The sequence below is a fragment of the Rana temporaria genome, chromosome 3 (genome assembly GCF_905171775.1).
Source record: "Rana temporaria chromosome 3, aRanTem1.1, whole genome shotgun sequence".
NCBI lineage: Eukaryota > Metazoa > Chordata > Amphibia > Anura > Ranidae > Rana > Rana temporaria.
The window spans coordinates 440837619-440860382 of NC_053491.1; the positions used below are offsets into that span (position 1 = coordinate 440837619).

The following is a 22764-nucleotide window of genomic DNA, read 5'->3' on the forward strand; positions in this document are numbered from 1 at the left end:
ATTGTCATCTGGGAGGTCGGCCAGATGATTGACGGCTGTTCCCCCTGGCGGTTAAGGCCCTGCCCCCCGTATTTTGTAGGCGCGCACGAGTTACGGGGTTTTCCGAAAGAAGCCGAACATGCAGAGATGTGAGTCGGCTCTATACGGCGCATGTGCATGTTCGGCTTTTTCCGGAAACGCTGTGACTCGTGCGCGCCTACGAAATACAGGGGGCGGGGCCTTATCCGCCGGGGGGAACAGCCGTCAATCATCTGGCCGACCTCAAAGATGACGATCCTCTTAGGCATAGAAACGCCTACTCCCGATGGGAGAAGCAGTTTGAAAAGATTGATTACAAGTATGTGCGGCATAAAAAAAAATAAAAAATTGCGGACTGTGCTTCTTACAACTATAAGGAAGTTGGTCAGATGTAAATATATTAGGGTGAACCTCCGCTTTAACCTTGGGGTGGAGGTATCAGACTCCAGTGTCACACAGCTCCCACTTGTTTGTATCCAGTTTTCATGGTTAATATAGATAATTTGTGTCTCTTACTGTACTCTGCTGTGGAAAGGCCCAGGTGCTTCATCCTGGTCTTCACCAACGCATTGAGCTCCTGCCGTTCCGACCGCCTGTAGAGGCTCATTCTCTGCTGACTGATCCTTTCAGAAGCTGATTTCCCAGGCTGCTTTGCTCCTTTGCGACTTAGTCTTCTGGCCCATTGCATACTCTTCCGGCGCAGTAATGGGTGATCAGACTGGTCACTAGAGGTGGAGTTGCGGTGTGGGCCTCGGCTTTGGATTGTGTCTCCCCAACGAGTCTCTCTTGTGTCTTCATAGTCCTCCACACTTATAGAGACCTGTGACTGTAAGAATGGAGAAGTTTGATGTATGAGAGCATTCGTTCACTTTCATAGGTTGATTCTGATATTCATCAAGGCACTCAGCAGCAAGATCAACTCCCAATAAGTCATACATGCAAACAAGGGAAGAGCTAAAGTGCATGAAAAGCCTAACAAACTTCTCTTATTTATTTTTAGCATGTAAAAAAAAGGAGAACGTTTATTAACATTTCCTCAGACAAGAAGAGCTTAAAGGGGTTGTAAAGCCCAGAGATTTTTTTCTCAGAAAATAGGTGCAGGAACTCAACCACGACCCCATTCAGTTTTTACAAACAGTAGAAGGGTCTTAACGGGGCATTAAATACCAGGATTGCATAACATACAGAGTGCAGAGTTCAGGGGGTTACACACAGAGTGTAGAGCTGTCACTTGTAAACACAAAAAACGGACTTCTGTGTTTACAAGTGATTGTGGTGAGCAGGCACCAAAGGGTCTGAGCCAGAGGTGGTGGAACTGAGTTCCCCCAAGTTCCCCCTGAAAAAAAGCCCTGGTAAAGCATCATGTTTTTTCACCTTAATGCATCCTATGCATTAAGGTGAAAAAACACCTTGCACTGGCCGCCCCCCTGTGCCCCGTTTTACTTACCTGAGCCCCGAACTTCCATGGGAGCAGTCCCTGTTTTATATATATATATATATATATATATATAATCACATGTTTATCTAAAATCACAGGATCTTCACTCAAAATATAAATGCGACTGAATAAATAAAGACAAGTGATTCCATAATCAAAAATAAAATCACCAGATTAGATTAGGAAACTCATAAATAACTTGCAGTCCGTTAGAGGGAGGTCGTATTTTACTCAAAATGATTCAAATATAGAAGTTAAATACGCGCTCCCTCTAGTGGACAGCTGGGTAATTATGAATTTCCTAATCTAATCAAGTGACTTTATGTTTGATAGTGAGATGAGTTTTCAAATGTGATCATATGTAGTGATATTATGCTTGTTGACTATCCATTTCTATATATATATATATATATATATATATATATATATATATATATATATATATATATATATTTGTTATATAGTAGATAATATCTATCTATCTAGATCAGGGGTCTCCAAACTGCGGTCCGAGGGCCAGATGTGGCCCTTTGCTAGCCTTTATCTGGCCCTTGGGGCACTATTCCTCCCACTGACATGAGGCACTATTCCTCCCATTGACACCAACAACGGGGCACTATATTATCCACTGATACCAATGATGGGATACTATTCCTCCTACTAATAGGGGGAATACTCCTCTTCCTATTGACCACCAACCCTGAGTCCATATTTGTTCTCACTGATGCCGTGCCTGTTACATGTTCTTCCCTTGCTGGCCCCAATCCGGCCCTCCTAAAGTCTGAAGGGCAATAAAGTGGCCCTTTGTTTGAAAAGTTTGGAGACCCCTGATCTAGATATTATAAAATTAATAGATTTTATTTTCACAGACATTTCACATTTGTTCTTATGCCACAGTGGCACACTCGAGAGTTTCTTGCTCATCTTATGTTTCCACATATGATTTATACATGTTTTACTTTCTGTGTATATATTGAGCCCTGGCTCATTGGCCATTTATTTTCTGCTGGTTGTGACATTGTTATCAAGAAAAAAGGATATATGGGCTTTTATTTCATTTTTTGAAAAACACAGGCAACAATTAAAAAAAAAACTGGCAGGGGTTCGAACCCTTCCCCATTCAATCCAAAAAAAAAAATGCGTTAGAAAAATGTTGGGGTTTATTCATAAAGCAATGAATCTTCATCAAACATTATCTGCAGGTGAACCTTCCATGGGTATACCTCTGAAACTGACAGCATGTGGGTTTCAGTCCGAAAGATGCCGATAGGTATGTCCCCGGTAGTGGAGCAGAGCTTCTGATACAGCCGACCGTAACTACGAATCCAAAGGTCCTCCTCTGTCACCTGCAACTATAAACCAGCAGTACCATTTACTGTTACTATGTTACTACAGTAGATTACCCATTTCAACAGCAGAGGGCGCAATAGCACAGGCAGGAAGGAATCACAGTGCTCACTATACGCAAAGCTTAGTAAAACAAGACTTTACAATTACTTTAAAGCGGGGGTTCACCCTATCGACAGGAAAAAAAAAAATTTTTTTTCTTTTACCTTTAAATCAGGCACTGTAGCGCGAGCTACAGTATGCCTGTCCCGAATTTTTTCCCCCCATACTCACCTTGTAGTCGTCCATCGAAGATACCGGGGAATGGGCGTGCCTCTGGAGACGGAGGATGATTGACGGCCGGCTCTGGCGCGTCACGCTTCTCCGGAAATAGCCGAAATAGGCTTGGTCTTCACGACGCGTGCGCATAGCCTGTGCGCACGCGCCGTGAAGAGCCGAGACCTACTCCGGCTGTCTTCGGGGAGAGTGACGTGCCAGGGCCGGCCGTCAATCATCCTCCCTCTCCATAGGCACGCCCATTCCCCGCGGGAGCCGGAATCTACGATGGACGACTACGAGGTGAGTACGGGGTTAAAAAAATCGGGACAGGCATACTGTAGCTCGCGCTACAATGCCTGTCTCGATGGTAACATCATGTGGGTCAGGGTGAACTACCGCTTTAAGCCAGTATTAGGATCCAGACACCCCTGCTAGATAGCACAGCCAAGTCCCTGTCCTCCACTTCAGCATCATCAGTTTGGCTAGGAATACAATAGAGCCTCCTGATTGGACAATGAAGGAGCATGGGCAGAGTAATCTGCCCTGTTCCTCCCTTCTTTGGTCAACATGTGCTCTGTGGATTTATATATATATATATATATATATATATATATATATATATATATATATATATATATATATATATATATATATAATTAATGGTTATTTCTTCATTGAGCCACTAGATCAAGTACTCACTCAGTCCCAGACAAAAATGAAGCCCCCTCACTCTTTATTTCCTGGCTCTTAATCCAGACACTTTCCCAGTATCTCTCTCCCTTTGGTAGGGTCCCCTGCTAGGCCTAAGTGGGACCTTGATGACTACACCAGATTCACGAGGCTTCTCTCTCTCTTTTCTCTGCCCCAGAAAAGATGGCTTTATCCTGAAACTCTTCATCCTGCTGCCAGGCCCCATAATATTTATAGACACCCAGCCACCTACTGGACCACCCTCTCCAGTGATTGGTTAGGGATCCAAAAACATTCAGGCTCCAGGTCCTGCTCTCCCTCCCACTACACTTCTGTAAAAATCCAAGCGGAAGTGGCAGAATAGCAGCCTGTGGGACACCAAAACAACCAACCACTGCTTGCAGAATAGATGACTACATTTACCTAGCAGCATACTCTAAATTAGGAGGGTGCTACATCTGCAACAAAGTCTGATTGGCACCTAATGTTGTACCTCCTTCTCCAAGATTTTCCACCTGTCAGCATTCTCATTGTCAGTAGATGCAGCAATCTGATTGGCTTCTAGTCCTGCCTCTCTCACCTTTTCCCCTGTCGGCATGCTCACTGTTAGTACATACAGCAGAGACGAACACCCCCCTTTTACATTTTCTCTAAACTGTTATCATACTCATTGTACATGCAACAGAATTGTATTGCTCCTATTGCTGCCCATCTTTCTTCCACTTTCTCCACCTGTCAGCATGCTCATTGTCAGTAGGTGCAGTAGTCTAATTGGCTTCTTGTGCTGCCTTCCTCTCCCGATTTTTCCTCCAAGCACATTGTCAGTAAATGCAGCAGCATCTCACTCCTAGTGCTGCCACTTATTAGCTTCTCTACTTGTTAGCATGCTCACTGTCAGTCTGATTGGCTTGTAGCCCTGCCCTTCTGTTGGGAAGCATAACATGTCTTAAGGTCAGACATTTCTGGACTGTTCCATGGAGGCTGTCTCTGAAGAAGGGTGATGTGTGCCATTCAGGCACAAAGTAGCATATGTTGGAAGTCAATATGTTTTTAATATCAGATATTTCTGGACTGTTGAGACCTAGTTATACTGAAGCCATCAGGATACAGTTAGGGGTAGCCTGGAATGCCAGCAGAGCAAGATAACCCAGTGTGTGTAGCAGAAGGATGCATATCAGGTCTTCATCTGGGAATAAGAGCATGAGCTCAGACCTCCTGGTGATGTGAAGATTACACTGCCTAATTACCTCGCTTTCAACCAGAACATCAAAGGACCAGAAGTGGGCTGTGATGCTGACCTGGGTCAAGGGCTCAACAGCAATATAGCAATTACATCTGCTGGTGGTTATCGATGACAGTAACACATTTCCTGAATGTTTACTGCCTTTTTGCTCATTGAAGACTATAGGGGCAGGTAGGGGGGTGTTTGTGTGGGTTGTGTCTGTGAGTGCTTTAAAATGTGAGGGCCATTAATAAAGGCTCCCTCTTTCTCCTTGAGCCCAGCCAACATACAGAACGCTGAGGCAGGACTTACGTGATGTATCATCTCTGCACTATTTTTTATGTGCTCTGTATTACTATCCTTAGGGCCTAATCCACAAAAACCCGGCGTAACGTAATTTTTCACATTTAAGTTACACCGCCGTAAAATCTCTACCCAAGTGCCCGATCCACAAAGCACTTACCTAGAAATTTTGAGCGGTGTAACTTAAATCCGTCCGGCGCAAGGCGTTCCTTAATCTAATGGGGCGAGTCCCATTTAAATTAGGCGCGCTCCCGCGCCGGACGTACTGCGCATGATCCCGACGCGATTTTCCCGACGTGCTTTGCACGGTTTTACGTTACGCCGAGTTTTGTGAATCGCGCCGGGTAAAAAAAGTTGCGTCGGGAAAAAAAAAGATGCGGCGGTAAAAAAAAAAATTCAAAAGAAATTTGACAGAAAGAAGGGTCTACTTTTACATGGTGTACTAACTTTACACTTTGTAAAAGCAGCCCTAATTTTGCGACGGCAAACTAATACTTACGGAGAAAAAACGAAGCTTAAAAGCTTTGTGGATCTCCGTAAGTGCTAATTTGCATACCCGAAGCGGCATTTCGACGAGAAATGCCCCCAGCGGCGGCTGCGGTACTGCATCCTAAGATCCGACAGTGTAAGTCCCTTACACATGTCGGATCTTCTGCCTATCTATGTGAAACTGATTCTGTGGATCAGTTCCATAGATAGAAACAGGGATACGACGGCATATCAGTAGATACGCCGGCATATCCCTTTTGAGGATCAGGCCCTTAGATTTTATGTTAGTGTTCTACTTTTCTTACTTCTTTAACCACTTAAGCCCCGGACCAATATGCAGCCTAAAGACCCAAGGTGTTTTTACAGTTCGGGACTGCGTCGCTTTAACAGACAATTGCGCGGTCGTGCGACGTGGCTCCCAAACAAAATTGGCGTCCTTTTTCCCCCCACAAATAGAGCTTTCTTTTTGTGGTATTTGATCACATCTGCGGTTTTTAGTTTTTGCGCTATAAACAAAAATTGACGACAATTTTGAAAAAAATGCAATATTTTTTACTTTTTGCTGTAATAAATATCCCCCAAAAACATATATAAAAACATTTTTTTTCCTCAGTTTAGGCCGATACGTATTCTTCTACCTATTTTTAGTAAAAAAAATCGCAATAAGCGTTTATCGATTGGTTTGCGCAAAATTTATAGTGTTTACAAAATAGGGGATAGTTTTATTGCATTTTTATTAATTTTTTTTTTTTTACTACTAATGGCGGCGATCAGCAATTTTTTTCGTGACTGCGACATTATGGCGGACACTTCGGACAATTTTGACACATTTTTGGGACCATTGTCATTTTCACAGCAAAAAATGCATTTAAATTGCATTCTTTATTGTGAAAATGACAGTTGCAGTTTGGGAGTTAACCACAGGTGGCGCTGTAGGAGTTAGGGTGCACCTAGTATGTGTTTACAACTGTTTGGGGGTGTGGCTGTAGGAATGACGTCATCGATCGTGTCTTCCCTATAAAGGGAATGACGCGATCGATGCGCCGCCATAGTGAAGGACGGGGAAGCCGTGTTTACACACGGCTCTCCCCGTTCTTCAGCTCCGGGGAGCGATCGCGACGGAGCGGCTATAAACAAATAGCCGCGCCGTGGTCCCGGATCGCTCCCCGAGCGGACCCGACCTCCGCATGTAGTGGGGGGGGTCCCGATCGGACCCCCCACCCGCTAATAGGCGAGGACGTACGTGTACGCCCATGTGCCTGTACGTGCCATATTGTGGACGTATATGTACATGCGGGGGTCGGGAACTGGTTAAAGTGGATGTAAACCCAAATTTTATTTTGATTTTTTTGATGTCACAATGTACAGTATAAGATTTCCTATCATCTGTGCCCAGTCTTGCCACAAAGAGTTAAATTCAGCTCTGAGCAATCCTCTTTTATTGTTCAGTGAAATAAAACGGACTTACAGAGAAAAACCTTAGTCCGTTCCTCCCCCTTGCTGTGAGTGACAGGTTATTTACATATCTCATGCATTAGCCTGGAGACAAGCATTATTGTTTAATCCCCACCCCCACTCCTTTTCTGAAGTCATGTGGTTACTTTTCTGGATTTTGACTGGATGTTAGTGATCATAGCAGAATTTAGTGTAAGAAATACACAGGAAAAAATGCATATTGACAAGGGTAGAGGAGGGTGGGGAGTCTACTGACATCACGACTCCACCCACCGAGCTCCAGACAACAGATCCACCCACAGAATCTGCAGTTTTTCAGTTCTTATAACAGACAGAGGGGAAACATTTGACAGGTAAGAATACATGCATGAGGCATCTATATCCTGATAGATCAGCACTATGGCAGTTGTTTATAAAGGATGAGAGAGGGTTTACATCCACTTTAAGCATTGTGTTTATTTTTAAGCTAATATTGTCATTATATCATCACCATTAACCACTTCCTGTCCGTCATATGCAGAATGACGGCCACGGGGTGGTTGTATTATCCTGACTGGTGTCCAGCAAGATAAGCCGCTCGCAAGTGCCCGTGAGGGTGTGCAACGTGGTGATCGATAGTGCAGTGTGTCGCTCTGACACACCGCATCTCCGATCTTGGTAAAGAGCCTATGACGTAGGCTCTTTACCATGTGATCAGCTGTGTCCAATCACCAGGAAGTGACGTTTATCGACTTTTCCTCTATTTGTGCTGACAAGGTAGAGGAGAGCCGATCAGCGGCTCTCCTGACAGGGAGGGTCTGCGCTGATAATCAGCGCATTGATTATCAGTGCAGACCCATCAAGGATGCGCACTAGAGCCCACCAGGGATGTCAACCCTTGCCCACCAGGGATGCAAATCAGTGCCCATCACGAATGCCTATCAATGCCATTAGGGATGCCAATCAGTGCCCACCAGTAATGCCTATCAGTGCCTATCATTGCCCATCAGTGCTACCTATCAGTGTCCATCAGTGCCATCTATCAGTGCCACCTATACATGCTTATCAGTGTGGCCCATCAGTGCCACCTATGAGAACCCATCAGTGCCACCTATGAGTGCCTATCAGTGCTGCCTATTAGTGCCACATATTAGTGCCCATCAGTGCCACCTATCATTGCCCATCAGTGCTGCATATCAGTGTCACCTCATCAGTGTCGCCTCATCAGTGCAGCCTCACCAGTGGTGATTAAATACCACCAAAAGAAAGCTCTATTTTTGGTAAAAAAAATTATAGAAATTGCATTTGGGTACAGTGATGCATGACCACGCAATTGTCATTCAAAATGTGACAGCGATGAAAGCTGAAAATCGGCCTAGGCAGGAAGGGGGAGAAAGTGCCCTGTATTGAAGTGGTTAATATTGTCAGATCTTTGATAGGCTAGCTGGAACAGATGATATAATACATATTTATCATTTAAATAGGGGGGAGGCAAAACTATTTATTTCAACCTCCCTCTCCTAGTCAGAATGTTGCAACTAAAATAACATTTAATATATTTTTTTTATTAAATAAATAACTGCATAATTTTTTTTTTTTTTTTTTTTTTAATCTACTACAAATTAATCTGCATCAGGCTTCACATTGACTTCTGGCCTGAGAATCTTGTATCTAATTATAAAGCTCATTTGAATATGTCTAAGCGATACTTTGTGATTGCTCGTGGGAGAAGAGAAGACAGGATTTGCCCAGGGCTTTGTGTTATCTCCCAGTAATATGTCTCAGTCAGCTGGTGCCATAGACTAAAGAGACTAAGGGGAGAGCACAGAAACAGCCCCTGCTGTACAGAGCCTCTGCCCACCGGTCATGCCAATAAACACAACAATCAAATTAAATAAAAACTGCCAGCCAAATATCCTCCAATCAAGGGTTGAAGTGAGCTTTCTGATTCTGCCAAGATGATCGGCTGCGGTGGAATTTTGAAGATCGCTTATAATCATTTGAACAAATATCTGCATCAATTGATCGGAATTCCAATTGATTAAGTGGCTGCTTTTAATAGATCGATTACATTTATAACTGATAGATCATATGTTTCTGATCAATATTTTCAGTTGATTGCAAAATTTAAAACAATACTGTATGTGTTGCATCCTTCGATAACAGATCACTTGTTTGCGATTGTTAATCAATCACGATCATGCTACCTTTGGCCACCGTTATGGTGGTTTTAATCTAGGTCAGTTACACTGATTGACTGGCACAGAAAGAGAGGAGCAGGGACACACAGGGCCAGATTCTCAAACGAGATACGCCCTCGTATCTCTGAGTTGCGCGGTCATATCTATGCGCCTGATTCTTAGAATCATTTACGCATAGATTTCCCGTAGATCCGACTGTGTTACACCGTCGTATCATAACTGCATATTTACGCTGGCCGCTAGGTGGCGCTTCCGTCGAATACTGCGTTGAGTTTGCAAATTAGCTAGATACGCAAATTCACGAACGTACGCCCGGCCGACGCAGTAAAGTTACGCCGTTTACGTTAGGCTTTTCCCGGCGTATAGTTACCCCTGCTATATGGTGGCGTAAGTGTGGCGTACCAATGTTAAGTATGGCCGTCGTTGCCGCGTCGAAATTTGAAAAAGTTACGTCGTTTGCGTAAGTCGTCCGTGAATGGGGCTGGACGTCATTTACGTTCACGTCAAAACCAATGACGTCCTTGCGGCGTACTTTGGAGCAATGCACACTGGGAAATTCCACGGACGGCGCATGCGCCGTTCGGGAAAAACGTCAATCACGTCGGGTCACAGTACATTTACATAAAACACGCCCCCCTGATCCAAATTTGAATTAGGCGGGCTTACGCCGGCCGATTTACGCTACGCCGCCGCAACTTACGGAGCAAGTGCTTTGAGAATACACTTGCCCGTCTAAGTTGCGGAGGCGTAACGTAAATCGGATACGTTACGCCGCCGCAAAGATACGCGGTTTCTATGTGAATCTAGCCCACAGTCGCTATTCAGAAAGCAGGAAGTAGAGCATGGGTATATGATGAGCAAAAATGCTTGCCCAATGTAGATTTTCAAACTATACCCACAAGGATTTTTTTTTTAAAAACATTAAAGTGGATGCAAACCTGAATGATTTTTTTTTTATTAAAGTGGAGGCCTGCCGTTTTTTTTTTTTCTTCTAAAGTCAACAGCTACAAATACTGCAGCTGCTGACTTTTAAAATAAGGACACTTACCTGTCCAGCGTGCCCATGATATCGGCACCCGAAGCCGAGCTATAGCTCGACTTTTGGGTGCTCTCGCCGCCATCTTCGGTAAGGGGATAAGGAAGTGAAGCCTTGCGGCTTCACTACCTGGTTCCCTACTGTGCATGCGCAACTCGCGCTGCGCGATCCAAATTGTCCCTACTGTCTTCAGGGACCTGTGTGTCTCCCAGAAGTGGCATAGATACCCGCAGATAATGCGGCTATCTATGCCCAGAAGTGGGAGTAAATACCTGTATTAAACAGGTATCTGCTCCCCCCTCCCCCCTGAAAGGTGCCAAATGTGACACCGGAGGGGGGGGGGGGGTTCCGAAAAGCGGAAGATCCATTTTTGTGTGGAACTCCGCTTTAAGGCATGCACCTTGTACAGTATAGGATTTCATGTCATCTGTGCCCAGTCTTGCCACGAAGAGTTAATCCAGCTCTGATCAATCCTCTTATCTTTTTTCAGTGAGATAAAAACTGACACACAGAGAAATAGTAGTCAGTTCTTCCCCCTTGCTGTGAGTGACATATGATTTACATATCTCATGCAGGATCCTGAGAGAGCCATTCTGTGGACTTCATATCCCCTCCTCCTTTCTTCTCCAGCTCTCCCAGGATTGGCTGCTCCACACCTCAGCATGATTGGGCATGCTGAAGTCATGTGGTGACTTTTATGGTCTCATAACAGACAGGGGGGAGATATTTGACAGGTAAGGATACATGCAGGAGGCTTGACTTTTCACTTGATTTGACAGTTTTTATGAATTTATGCACTAAAATTCATACAAATTGTCAAGTCAAATAAAAATAATATAAAATAATAATAATAATATAAAATACATAAAACCATGAAATATTTTAGGGAAAGTCTATGCTCCAATGTGGATAGAGATTTCTTCACACACAGGAGTGCACACCACACTCACAAGCCGCTAACCAGCTGCTATGACTCCAAGGTGGGAGTCAGGCTGCACCTAATCCCAGTATCCCCATGGGATACATGGATATCCAGAGCCGAGACTCCAAGGTGGATTACCACATAATCAGGATGATCAACAGTAGGCTCAGTGAGAGGGGGAAACAAAGGAGGAGCTCATAGTGTAGTAATTAAAAGTTCAAGCTTTTTAATGAATAAATGAATAATGCATATATTGCAGTCAATCGCATACAGGTACCCCAGGTAGGTATAATAAGGTCACTGCTGTAGCTCCACTGACGCGTTTCAGTCAAAAAAACATTATTAAGGGATGAAGTGAGCTCTCAAATCGATTCCAGTGCACACATGGTTTTCTGATTTATATAGGCTTTTCACTTGATTTGACAATTGTTATGAATTTATGCACTTTATATGGACAGCGCAACACATTTTCGGGTTGATTATCTTTGTGTATTGTTTATGTGGACATACTGTGGGCCAGATCCACGTAGATCTGCGCTTCTCTCTGCCGGGCGTAGCGTATCTAAGATACACTACGCCGCCGTAACTTTTTTTTTTCGAATCCTCAAAGAATTCGCACCGTAAGTTACGGCGGCGTAGTGTATCTTTGGCGGCGTAAGGGCGCGGAATTCAGATGGCTGTGATAGGGGCGTGTTTTATGTAAATACGTCGTGACCCGACGTAAACAACATTTTTTTTGTACGGCGCATGCCCCGTCCGTGGGGGTATCCCAGTGCGCATGCTAGAAATTAAACCGGAACAAGCCAATGCTTCTGACGGTGACGTCATTCTACGCAAATCCCTATTCACGAACGACTTACGCAAACGACGTAAAAAATTAAAAATTTGACGCGGGAACGACGCCCATACTTAACATTGAGTACGCCTCATAATAGCAGGGGTAACTATACGCCGGAAAAAGCCGAACGCAAACGACGTAAAAAAAATGCGCCGGCCGGACGTACGTTCGTGGATCACCGTAACTAGCTAATTTGCATACTCGACGCGGAATTCGACGGAAACGCCACCTAGCGGCCGGCGGAAAAAATGCATAGGATCCGACGGCGTACTAAGACGTACGCCTGTCTGATCGATCCCAGATGCTGTCGTATCTTGTTTTGTAGATACAAAACAAAGATACGACGCGGGAACTTTAAAATTACGCGGTGTATCAATAGATACGCCGGCGTAATTCTTTTGTGGATCTGCCTCTGTGAGTGCAACTATCACTGAGATATTTTCCTTATTTACTTTTTGGTGACATTTCTGTGCAGCTTAATCTTTGGTTTAGTGTCTCACTTTATTATTGTGGTGTGTTTAGAAATGGAGAGCTGCACTAATATATTTGTTTTACTTGTATTATTATATGAATCACAAGATAGTGGGAGCTGCTCTCATCTGATACTGGAAATAGGAAGTATAGAAGGCTTATTTATATAATTAAAGTAGAATTCCAGTCAAATACTAACTACGCCTAAACCTACTCCCACCCCCATTCTAAGTGTATTCTAACTATCCCCTAAAGGAAAGATGACTTTACTTACCTATTCTGAAGTTGTCCCGTCACATGATCTCTCCAGCAACCAGCTTCAATGAAGAGGAGAGATCGCCTACGACGGCTGCAGTGCCTGGGGGGGTGACCTCACCCATAGGCTTACTATGGGGCATCAGTTGTCAACTATCCCTCCTCTACACTGAACCTGCCACTGCGAGCCAATTATGTGACTGGTCCAGAGCGGCTTCAGAATAGGTAGGTGGACAGATCTTTTCTTAGGTAGATAGAATGGTCTTAGAATGGGGGTGGGCGTAGGTTTAGGCTTAGTTAGTATTTGACTGAAATTTCACTTTAACATACACACACATTCACATATATGTTATATTACCAAAAGTATTGGGACGCCTGCCTTTACACGCACTAGAACTTAAGTGGCATCCCAATCTTATAGCTAGATTCACGTAGGGTTACGCCGGCGTATCAGTAGATACGCCGTCGTAACTCTGAATCTACTCCGTCGTAAATTTAGGCGTATTCTGGAAACCAGATACGCTTAAATTAGGCTAAGATACGAGCGGCCTATGTCTCCTACGCCGTCGTATCTTAGGGTGCATATTTACGCTGGCCGCTAGGTGGCGCTTCCGTTGAGTTCGGCGTAGAATATGCAAATGACTAGATACGCCGATTCACGAACGTACGTGCGCCCCCGTCGCAGTAAACATACGCCGTTTTTGTAAGAGGTACGCTGGCGTGAAGATAAAGCTGCCCCCTAGGTGGCCTAGCCAATGTTAAGTATGGCCGTCATTCCCGCGTCGAAATTTGAAAACTTTATGTCGTTTGCATAAGTCATCCGTGAATGGGGCTGGACGTAATTTACGTTCACGTCGAAACCAATACGTCCTTGCGGCGTACTTTGGAGCAATGCACACTGGGATATGTATACGGACGGCGCATGCCCCCCTCATCCTCATTTGAATTTGGCGCGCTTACGCCGGCCCCATTTACGCTACGCCGCTGTAACTTAGGAGGCAAGTGCTTTGTGAATACAGAACTTGCCTCTCTGACTTAAGGCGGTGTAGCGTAAATACGATACGCTACGCCGCCTGAAAGATGCGCCCATCTACCTGAATCCAGCTATTAGTCCGTAGGGTTCAGTATTGAGTTGGCCCACCCTTTGCAGCTATAACAGCTTCAACTCTTCTGGGAAGGCTGTCCACAAGGTTTAGGAGTGTGTCTATGGGAATGTTTGACCATTCTTCCAGAAGCACATTTGTGAGGTCAGGCACTGATGTAGGACAAGAAGGCCTGACTCGCAGTCTCCACTCTAATTTATCCCAAAGGTGTTTTAACAGGTTGAGGTCAGAACTCTGTGCAGGCCAGTCAAGTTCTTTCACCCCAAACTCGCTCATCCACCTTCCCTTCACTGGAACTAAGGGGCCAAGCCCAACCCCTGTATATCTGTAAGCCTGTAAAAAAACTGTATATAGCCTGTATATATTGCCTATTGAAGACCATAATAATATTACAAACTATTAATTACATTTTTTTTTTTTACGTAATAAAATACCATATAAAAACAAAGACAGATCCAACAGCTATTACTATAAGGTGCAAGAATATATCTTCCATTTTTATTCCTAACCTCCAGCACACCCTGGGAGTTCCCACATCAAGTTGCCTTTCCAAATTTTACATCCAAAATTATCAATAATAATAATAATTAAGGAAGGCTCAGTCAATGTACATTATGCGTTACTTATTTATGATGTTTCTTTGTATTTTCCTTAAGCGCATTACTGTTAATCGTACTTATCCTAGCTTTTATTTGAGATTATAAGGGCTGAGAGCCAAAGTAATCCTTGTTTGTAAAGAAAGCACACCTGGGTATATGTATGTTGGAAAAATGAAAAGTTAATGCTTCACAAGAAATCTTGCAATATTTAGCCACTGCCTTTCACGAAGGAAGAATAACTCTAATATCCATAAAGTGTATGTAACTCCCAAACCTCTATTACTTTAATTTGCTGTCTGTGTCTTGCCGGGGAGGTGTGGTGGACAGGTATCCACAAACTGTTTGCCATATTGTATATATAATTCATATATAATGAGCTGCTTACAGAGATAAAAGTTGTTCATCATGAAGTTAAAAAAAGTTTTTTTTATTTTTAATTAGTTAAAGGGGTTGTAACGGTACAATTTTTTTCCCTAAATAGCTTCCTTTACCTTAGTGCAGTCCTCCTTCACTTACCTCATCCTTCCATTTTGCTTTTAAATGTCCTTATTTCTTCTGAGAAATCCTCACCTCCTGTTCTTCTGTCTGTAACTCCACACAGTAATGCAAGGCTTTCTCCCTGGTGTGGAGTGTCGTGCTCGCCCCCTCCCCTAGAATACAGGAGTGTCAGGACGCTCACTAACACACAGCCTCTTTCTCTATCTGCAACATAGAGAGCATTTTGACTCTCCTGTTGACCAAGGGAGGGGTCGAGCACGACACTCCACACCAGGGAGAAAGCCTCACATTACTGTGTGGAGTTACAGACAGAAGAACAGGAAGTGAGGATTTTTCAGAAGAAATAAGGACATTTAAAAGCAAAATTTAGGGGAAAAAAATTGTATCTTCACAACCCCTTTAAGCTTGTTTGTCTAAAGTGCTACAGTCCCGGGGAACAGGTGTATAACTGTCATGCAAACATTAGAAGATCGGAGCAGATCAGAAAATAAACTTACAGCACACAGGAATCCAGAACCCGGCATGGAATCCAGACCCAGTAACAGACGGGTGATGGAGATCATGTAATCCTTAACAAAGGACTGTATCATAAAGTGGAGAGAGGGAATGAGAGCAGGGTTATAGGAGGAAACTACAGGAACATGCACAAGGTTACAGAACGGGGGGTTACAGGGAAGAAATATGGAGACAATTGGGTTGATTTACTAAAAGCAAATAGGCTTTGACCTTTACAAATTAATTTTACCCAAGCTTACATTTTTTAACATTAGATTGAGGCTAATTACGGGAAGCACAATCGGGTGTTTTTTTTTAAATCAATGCAGTAATTACTGTTTTAGAGATAGATGTTCTCCGCCGCTTCCGGGTATGGTCTTCGGGACTGGGCGTTCCTATTTGATTGACAGCCTTCCGACCGTCGCATACAGTGCGTCACAAGTTGCCCAAAGCAGCCGAACGTCAATGCGGCTCTATACGGCGCCTGCGCACCGACGTTTGGCTACTTTCGGCAACTCGTGAAGCGCTGTATGCGACGATCGGAAGGCTGTCAATCAAATAGGAACGCCCAGTCCCGCAGACCATACCCGGAAGCGGCGGAGAACATCTATCTCTAAAAAGTACTGCATTGATTTAAAAAAAAAAACACCTGATTGTGCTTCCCACAATTAGCCTCAATCTAATGTTAAAAATGTGTTTTTCGGGTGAACCCCCGCTTTAATGAATGTGATGAAATTACACAAAAAATGCCCAATCACTTTTTTTTTTTGAAGGGTAAAAAAAAAAAAAATGCATTTTTGCTTGCTCAAAGCTTCACCTCAACCTAAGCTAAGACTTTAGTAAATCAACCTCACTGTATCATTGCTGCCATTGGGGGGTATAGCAGGGTCCTGAGAGAAGACACAGCAAAGTAGGCAATCCAATGTTTGTACACCATGGGACATACATACTTACTTGTCTCTATGTTCATACTGCAAGGAGGACTTACATAACAATATGGAAGAAATAAGATGGTAATGGTGGTGGAGATATGTGGTGTAATGGGAATGAAGGTATATGGTAGTAATAACGAAGGAGATATGTGGTGTAATGGGAATAAAGGTATATGGTAGTAATAACGAAGGAGATATGTGGTGGTAATAAGGGAGGATATATGTGGTGGTAAAAAAAAAGAAATGGGAGTGGAGATATCAGAAAGGTAAGGATGAGCCGAACACCCCCCGATTCGGTTCACACCAGAACTTGCGAACAGGCAAAAAATTTGTTCGATCACGCAAACACTGTTAAAGTCCATGGGACACGAAAATGGAAAATTGAAAGTGCTCATTTTAAAGGCTTATATGCATGGTATTGTCATAAAAAGGGGACATGTATCAATGCATAAAAAGTTTTAAAAACGCAATTTTTTGGGGAGCAGTGATTTTAATAAACAATAAAACAAGATACCGTATTTATCGGCGTATACCGTGCACTTTTTTGCCCTGAAAATCAGGGCAAAATCGTGGGTGCGTGGTATACGCCGATACCCGCTTTCCCGCGCCGAGTTTTGAATACTGCGCCGACATATACAGAGAGCAGTACACTCGGGTATAGTCGGGCAGTCTCGGCTCCTTCCACGCTCACGTCCTGGACGTACAGGACGTATAGGACGTCAGTGCGAGAGTTGCCAAGCATTGCCGACAATACACGAGTGTACTGCGCTCTGTATATGTCGGCACAGTATTCAAACTCGGCGCGGGAAACGAGTGGGGAGGGCGCGAGGATGCCGCAGAAGGATGCCGGACCCGACGAAGAGGACACCCGAAGCCGCAGAAGGATGCCGGACCCGACGAAGAGGACACCCGAAGCCGCAGAAGGACGCCGGACCCGACGAAGAGGACACCCGAAGCCGCAGACGAACGCCGGACCCGACGAGGCCGCCGATGGACACCGCGCAAGACACCAAAACTGTAAGTACAAAAAAAACTTTTTTTCCACAGGATTGGGGGCAACTGGAGGTGTGCGCGGTATACGCGGGAGCGCGTTATACCGCGATAAATACGGTAAGTGAAATATTCCTTTTAAATTTCGTGCCTGTGGGGTGTCTATAGTATGCCTGTAAAGTGGCACATTTACCCATGTTTAGAACAGTCCTGCAGCAAAATGACATTTCTAAAGGAAAAAAAATAATTTAAAAATACTTGTGGCTGTAATGAATTGTCGGGTCCCGGCAATACAGATAAAACTCATTGAAAAAAACGGCATGGGTCCCCCCCCCCCCCCAGTCCATTACCAGGCCATTTGGGTCTGGTATGAGTATTAAGGGGAAAAACCAAAATAAAAAAAAATGCGTGGGGGTCCCCCCAAATTCCATACCAGACCCTTCAGGTCTGGTATGGATATTAAGGGGAACCCTGCGCCAAATTTTGAGCTATGTGGTGGTAATTGGGGAGGAAATCTCTGTGGTTTTGGGGGTGAATATATGTGGTGGTAATGAGGGTGGTGATATGTGGTCACAATGGGGGAGGAGATATGTGATGGTAATACAAGTGTAGATACTATATGTGGAAGTAATGGGGAAGGTGACAAGGATATGGAGTGGAGAAAGCTAAGGGATACTGCACATTGGGATATAGCACATTGATCCTTTTTCACACAAGAGGAGGTAGTTTACATATGGAGGATGGATGGAACATTCTGCACTTTTCTGTTGCTAGTAATATGAGACTTGTTGCCAGCACTATTCAGAGGAAACAGATCATGATTTTTTTCCAGAAAAATGATAGACACCCCATACATTCATCGTATTTTTCGTTCAACCAGCAAGTTGAAAGATAAAAACAATGATGAGATTTCTCCAACCACACATTCAATGTGGATGGGGGAACCTTCCTGCTGTGCTAAAGTGTTCTGAAAGCAGGGAGCCTTCCCCACCTTCAGAATACAATGATCAGTGCTGACGGCTGTAGCCGGTGGCACAGATTGATCCGGAGGAACCTGACAGGCTAGTTGTGGAGAAGTCGATTAGTAGAACAGACCGAATTTCGATCCATGTATGGCTGGCTTTAATCTTGGGAGGTGAAGACTTTCTCCAAACAAGAGGGAAGTCTATTAGATCAGGGGTCTCCAAACTTTCTAAGCAAAGGACCAGTTTATTGTCCTTGTGACTTGAGGGAGGCCGGACTGTGGTCAGAGGGACTGGATATTTTTTTGGCATCAGTGGGAGTAAACATTGTTAGATTTCATATTAGGGGGATGAATAATGCCCTATTGTTGGTATCACGGAGAGGAATAGTGCCCCATTATTGGTGTCAGTGGGAGAAATGGTGCCCCATTGTGAATGCCAGTTGGCAGAATAGTGTCCCATATCAATGGGAGAAATATGCCCCAACAGCCAGATAAATGCAGGAAAAGGGCCATAGTTTGGGAACAACTGTATTAGATTGTAAGCTCCCATAAGCATAGCCCTCCTAACCCTACAGTATTGAATTATATTGTAACTGTACTGCCCCTTTATATTATAAAACACTAAACAAACTGTTGGCTCAATCTCAGAGCTGGATCATCCACAAAGCAACCTAGAATATCCAGGAATCCTAGCAGTAAACCTAGAGGATAGTCAAAACTGTCCACCTGCCCATCATTTTTTAGAAGGGAGGACTTGTAGGTAGTTGGTGTCTGATAGGGAGGGGCCATAACATAAAGATTAGACAAATGGGGCAGATTGTCTGTGCCTAGTGCAAATCATGTAAATGTCCATAAAAGGGATGGATTAAACCAAAGTTTCTACTGTGCATAAGGCTCCATTTTGTCTTAACTTGTCTCTGGACTTTCTGCACATCCAGGGCAGAGTCTCGGCGCCCAACCAGGAAAATGTGTCGGCTCCCTAAGGGCTTGATCACACAGGCAGCCAGGGGCTAATAAAAGCAGGTGGTTGAAACCTTGGATTTACCTTCCCTCCGCAATGCCCACATAAAGAAGGGCGTATAACTGCTCAGAGATGTAGACATGCCATGTACCGTGTTTCCCCGAAAATAAGACACTGTCTTATATTTATTTTTCCTCAAGAAGACACACCATGTCTTATTTTCAGGGGATGCCTTATTTTTATTAAAGTGGAGGTTCACCCGAAAAGTTAATTTTTAACCTTAGATTGATGCTCATTTTGTCAAGGGGAATTGGGTAGTTTTTTTTAAAATCGAAGCAGTACTTACCGTTTTAGAGAGCGATCTTCTCCGCCGCTTCCGGGTATGGGCTGCGGGACTGGGCGTTCCTATTTGATTGACAGGCTTCCAACAGGCTTCCGACGGTCGCATCTATCGCGTCACAATTTTCCGAAAGTAGCCGAACGTCGGTGCGCAGGCGCCGTATAGAGCCGCACCGACGTTCGGCTTCTTTCGGCTACTCATGACACGATGTATGCGACCGTCGGAAGCCTGTCGGAAGCCTGTCAATCAAATAGGAAAGCCCAGTCCCGAAGACCATACCCGGAAGTACGGCTTCGATTTTTAAAAAAACTACCCGATTCCCCTTGACAAAATAAGCATCAATCTAAGGTTAAAAAATGTTTTTCGGGTAAACTCCTGCCTTAAGCAGCAGCTTTACTGGTGGTTGTGGGGGGTGAGAGAGACCCACAGACTGTTGCTGGGGGAGAGAACCCCACACTGCTGAGTAAAACGGGAGCCACAGCTTTACTTCTTCCCCTGAGGATACACAATACCTAAAGCAGAGCGTCCTGCTCCTCGCTTCACTGAGGAGACTTTTACTTTCACTTTCTATTTCTCCCTCTATGCCTCAGCTTGCAGCACGCACAGAATCACTATGTCTTATTTTCGGGGTATGGCTTATATTGCGCAAATGCTTAGAAATCCTGCTATGGCTTATTTAATGGGTATGTCTTATTTTCGGGGAAACACGGTATGTAGCAAAAATGAAACCGGATGTAGCATTCCGTGAGAGGTACCACCACCGAGCACAACCCATTTAATTATAGGGCCCCACCACATCCAGCCTGCAACTGCGTGCAACACACACGGTTGCAGCACGTGATTCAGCCTTTTTTCGGGTTTAAAACAGACGGTGAGGAGGCAACAAAATGCCTCCTCATCCACCAAGGATCACTTTTTCAAGGGGTGGCAAGGTGTCCTTCATGTAAGAATGAGCCCAAATAGCTTATCTGAAATCTAAGGGGCCCTAAGATTTTAGTCCACAAGGAACCCTGTATTTTCTTTGACAGCCATGTGTTACAGAAAGTTTGATACAGTATAGTAATAGTCAAGGAGATATGTTATGTGGAACAATTAATGTAAAACACAGGAAAAGTCAGGGATCATTAGGGTACCTGGTATAGGAGTGTATCCAGCATGCTGACGCTGAAGACCTTTCCGGCAGCAAACGGCAGTCTGAACATGAAGACCAGATTAGATCCCCGCTCACGCTCCCTCTGCGAGAGGATAGAGCTTTGAGGGAGTGATTAGGAAGAGGAGCAGAAGACACAGGAAGGACACAGACATCAAAGAGACAGTCAGAGATGAGGAAAGAGAGAGTCAAAGCATGTACCTTCTCCAGCTTAGACAGCACCACTGAGTATTTATCTTTGGCCTTGAACTGCATGAACCTCATATTTGCTGGATGTGTCAATTCTGTAATGATGTTTAATCCTGGAAAAAGCCTGAAAAAAAAGAGAGCTAAAAACTGTATACTGAATTTACTGCATAGCAGGGGCGGACTGACCATTGAGTCACTCGGGCACTGCCCGAGGGCCCCATGCCACTAGGGGGTCCCATCAGGGTTGCCAGGCTCAGTAAAACCAGGGACAGTATGTAAAAATCTGTGTTTTTTTTAGATCTGTCCTTGATAGGTCCGAAACTGACATGCTTTTAATGTGAATATCCCAAGATTTTAGCTGCCCTGCCTCTGCACTGCCTCCTGGCGTGGTGGCCATCTGTAAGCCAGAGGGGCCCCATAATCTTCTATTGCCCGGGGGCCCCATGAGTTGTCAGTCCGCCCCTGCTGCATAGAGAGGAAATATTACTAATACAGCATATTCTCCATTACATTCATTTCCTGTAGAATGGATGGACTATTGGTACTGTCCTTATTTAAATGAGGATGAGAAAAAATTCTGGACAGCCGTACTCCAAAAATGAGCCCTTATTTGTAAATAATAGGATCAAAAATACATGCCACAGCAGAATGGACAGAAGAGCTGATGCGTTTCACACTATCAAACAGTGCTTAATCATGAGCGCGGTCATGCTACACTGTACCCAAACAAAATTGGTGTCCTTTATTCCCCACAAATAGAGCTTTCTTTTGGTGGTATTTGATCACCTCTGCGATTTTTTTTTTTGCGCAAACAACTAAAAAAAGACTTGATGAGGTAGTACTGATGGGCACCAATGAGGTGGCACTGATGGGCACTGATTGGCGGCGCTGGTATGCGGCACTGATGGTCACTCATAGGCGGCATTGATGGGCACTCATAGGCGTCACTGATGGGCACTCATAGGCGGCACTGATGGGCTTTAATGGGCAGCACTGATGGGCACTCATGGGTGGCACTGATGGGCACTCATAGGCGGCACTGGGCACTCATAGGCGGCACAGATGGGCACTCATGGGCGGCACTTATGGGTGGCACTGATGGGTACTTATGGGTGGCACAGATGGACACTGATAGGTGGGCACTGGGCATGGATGGGCACTATGGGGTGGCACTGATGGACACTGTGGGGTGGCACTGATGTATCCATGTTGCCAGTCGTTTGTGGGCACTGATTGGCATCTTTTTTTTTTTTTACTGCCTTTTTTTTTTTTTCTTACTGCCTTTTTTTTGCCCCTTTTTTGCCCTTCCCTGTGGGCTTCCCTGGTGGTCAGGTGTGGCGATCCGAGGGGGGCTGCGCTAATAAACAATCAGCGCGAACCCCCCTGTCAGGAGAGCCGCCGATCAACGGCTCTTCCTGTTTACATCGTGATCAGCCGTGGTTGGTCACGGCTGATCACGTGGTAAAAAGCCTCCGCCGGAGTCTCTTTACTGAGATCGGAGATGCAGGGTGTCAGACTGACACCCCGCATCACCGATCGCCGCACGCCCCAATCCTGGAGGACGTCCATAGACATCCTGCAGGTGTGGAGTGTCGTACTTGCCCCCTCCCTTGGACAACAG

The 22764-nt window shown here is 44.6% G+C and overlaps 1 protein-coding gene across 1 annotated transcript in view; it reads right to left on the reverse strand.

Annotated features, from left to right (window-relative positions):
• Positions 1-22764, reverse strand: part of LOC120930549 (potassium channel subfamily T member 2-like) — a 226446-nt gene that overhangs the window by 10093 nt on the left and 193589 nt on the right. Inside the window, exons 23-27 of the mRNA XM_040341725.1 lie at positions 21156-21267; positions 20938-21039; positions 15620-15703; positions 2680-2808; positions 535-844 (exon numbers count right to left, since the gene is read on the reverse strand). Of these exons, the coding sequence (XP_040197659.1) occupies positions 535-844; positions 2680-2808; positions 15620-15703; positions 20938-21039; positions 21156-21267 (737 nt within the window). The remainder of the gene's footprint in view (positions 1-534; positions 845-2679; positions 2809-15619; positions 15704-20937; positions 21040-21155; positions 21268-22764) is intronic.